At 55.6% G+C, this 1,284-nt stretch overlaps 1 protein-coding gene across 1 annotated transcript in view; it reads left to right on the top strand.

Moving 5' to 3' along the window:
• The first annotated feature begins 289 nt into the window (after positions 1–289).
• The window catches only part of LOC108794907 (ras GTPase-activating-like protein IQGAP1), a 30,228-nt gene continuing 29,233 nt past the window's right edge, over positions 290–1,284 (top strand). The window contains 2 exon segments of the mRNA XM_018566049.1: positions 290–624; positions 1,043–1,199. Of these exon segments, the coding sequence (XP_018421551.1) occupies positions 290–624; positions 1,043–1,199 (492 nt within the window).

Below are 1,284 nucleotides of genomic sequence, written 5' to 3'. Positions count from 1 at the left end.
ACGTCACTTTATTCCTCACCCATTCATACCATCGGGGTGCATGTCATGCAGGGGGTGGGCGACTCCAGGTGTCGTGGAACTACAAGTCCCAGGAGGCATTGCAAGGACTCGCTGGACTGGTTTGGGCCCCGACGTTCCCTTCACTCCCGGTGGGCCCCGGGGAACCGCTGGGATTGGCTGCGGGCGTTGGTCTGTGGAAGCCGAATACTGCCGATAATGACGGCAATGATCTGTATCGGAAATGTCAACATTCGCGCCGCGTCAATGTGTCCCCGCCTCCGCCGTCGCAATGTTGAAATTTCGTATCCTGCTGCAGAAAGTCTTCAGAGTTCAAGGATCGCTCCGCCCGGATTCTGGAGTCAGTGGGTGTGTTGGGTCATTTCGGGGGCCCCTTGCAGGTTCGGGGGCCCCTTCACCGTTGCAGTGCGTGCTGCTCGTTCATTACAATGCAGATGACCTGTCAGTCCCGCAGGGGGGCGGAGCTTCGGTGTGTTTGCTTTGTGTGAAGATGATTAAATGTTCGGTTTGGATTTCAGATGAGCGGCTGACCGCGGACGAGATGGACGAGCAGCGCCGGCAGAATATCGCCTACCAATACCTGTGCCACCTGGAGGAGGCCAAACGGTGAGGACTCCATGTACCCCGCCATTGCTTTATATCTGACCTCCGTCCTCCCCTTCAGTCTCCTATTCATTGTATATAAATAAACAAGAACACTTTACTGGATTTGGTCTTCCCGGCGTGTCGGTCCCCCATGTCACGCTTGCTGTGCACATGAACGTGTAACGTGTTTGCGTGTTTTGTCACTCCCCCTCATAGGGGCGCCCCTTCAGTTCAGTGGGCCGACCTATAGGCAGCAAACGCAGCACAGCCGCTCATTCAACTGTTTGAATGTGCATCCAAAATTTCTTTTTTAAAGAGATTTCCTCTTACTTCCTGTGGTGTCTCTGGGACAGGAAGTGAAATAGAATCTCCCCCCCCCCAATGAGAACACGTTAAAATTCTGTCCGCTTGTGAGCTTTGGGCCTCCTTCCCTTTGCAGGTGGATGGAGTCTTGTCTGAACGAGGACCTGCCGCCCCCCACTGAGCTGGAGGAGAGTCTTCGGAACGGCGTCACGCTCGCCAAGCTGGGGAACTTCTTTGCTCCGGAGCTCGTGCCGCTGAAGAAGATCTACGACGTGGACCAGCTACGATACAAAGTACGGGGGAAGTCACGGGGGGGGGTCTCCTCCCGTGCCTGTAGTATGGCCATAGTCTCTGACCGTCCCCTTCGGTGCCTGTGGG

This window comes from Nanorana parkeri, unplaced genomic scaffold (assembly GCF_000935625.1).
Source record: "Nanorana parkeri isolate BGI_ZX_2015 unplaced genomic scaffold, ASM93562v1 scaffold911, whole genome shotgun sequence".
NCBI lineage: Eukaryota > Metazoa > Chordata > Amphibia > Anura > Dicroglossidae > Nanorana > Nanorana parkeri.
Note: the sequence above shows the minus strand (reverse complement) of the source record. Positions and strands in the feature narration are given on the sequence as shown.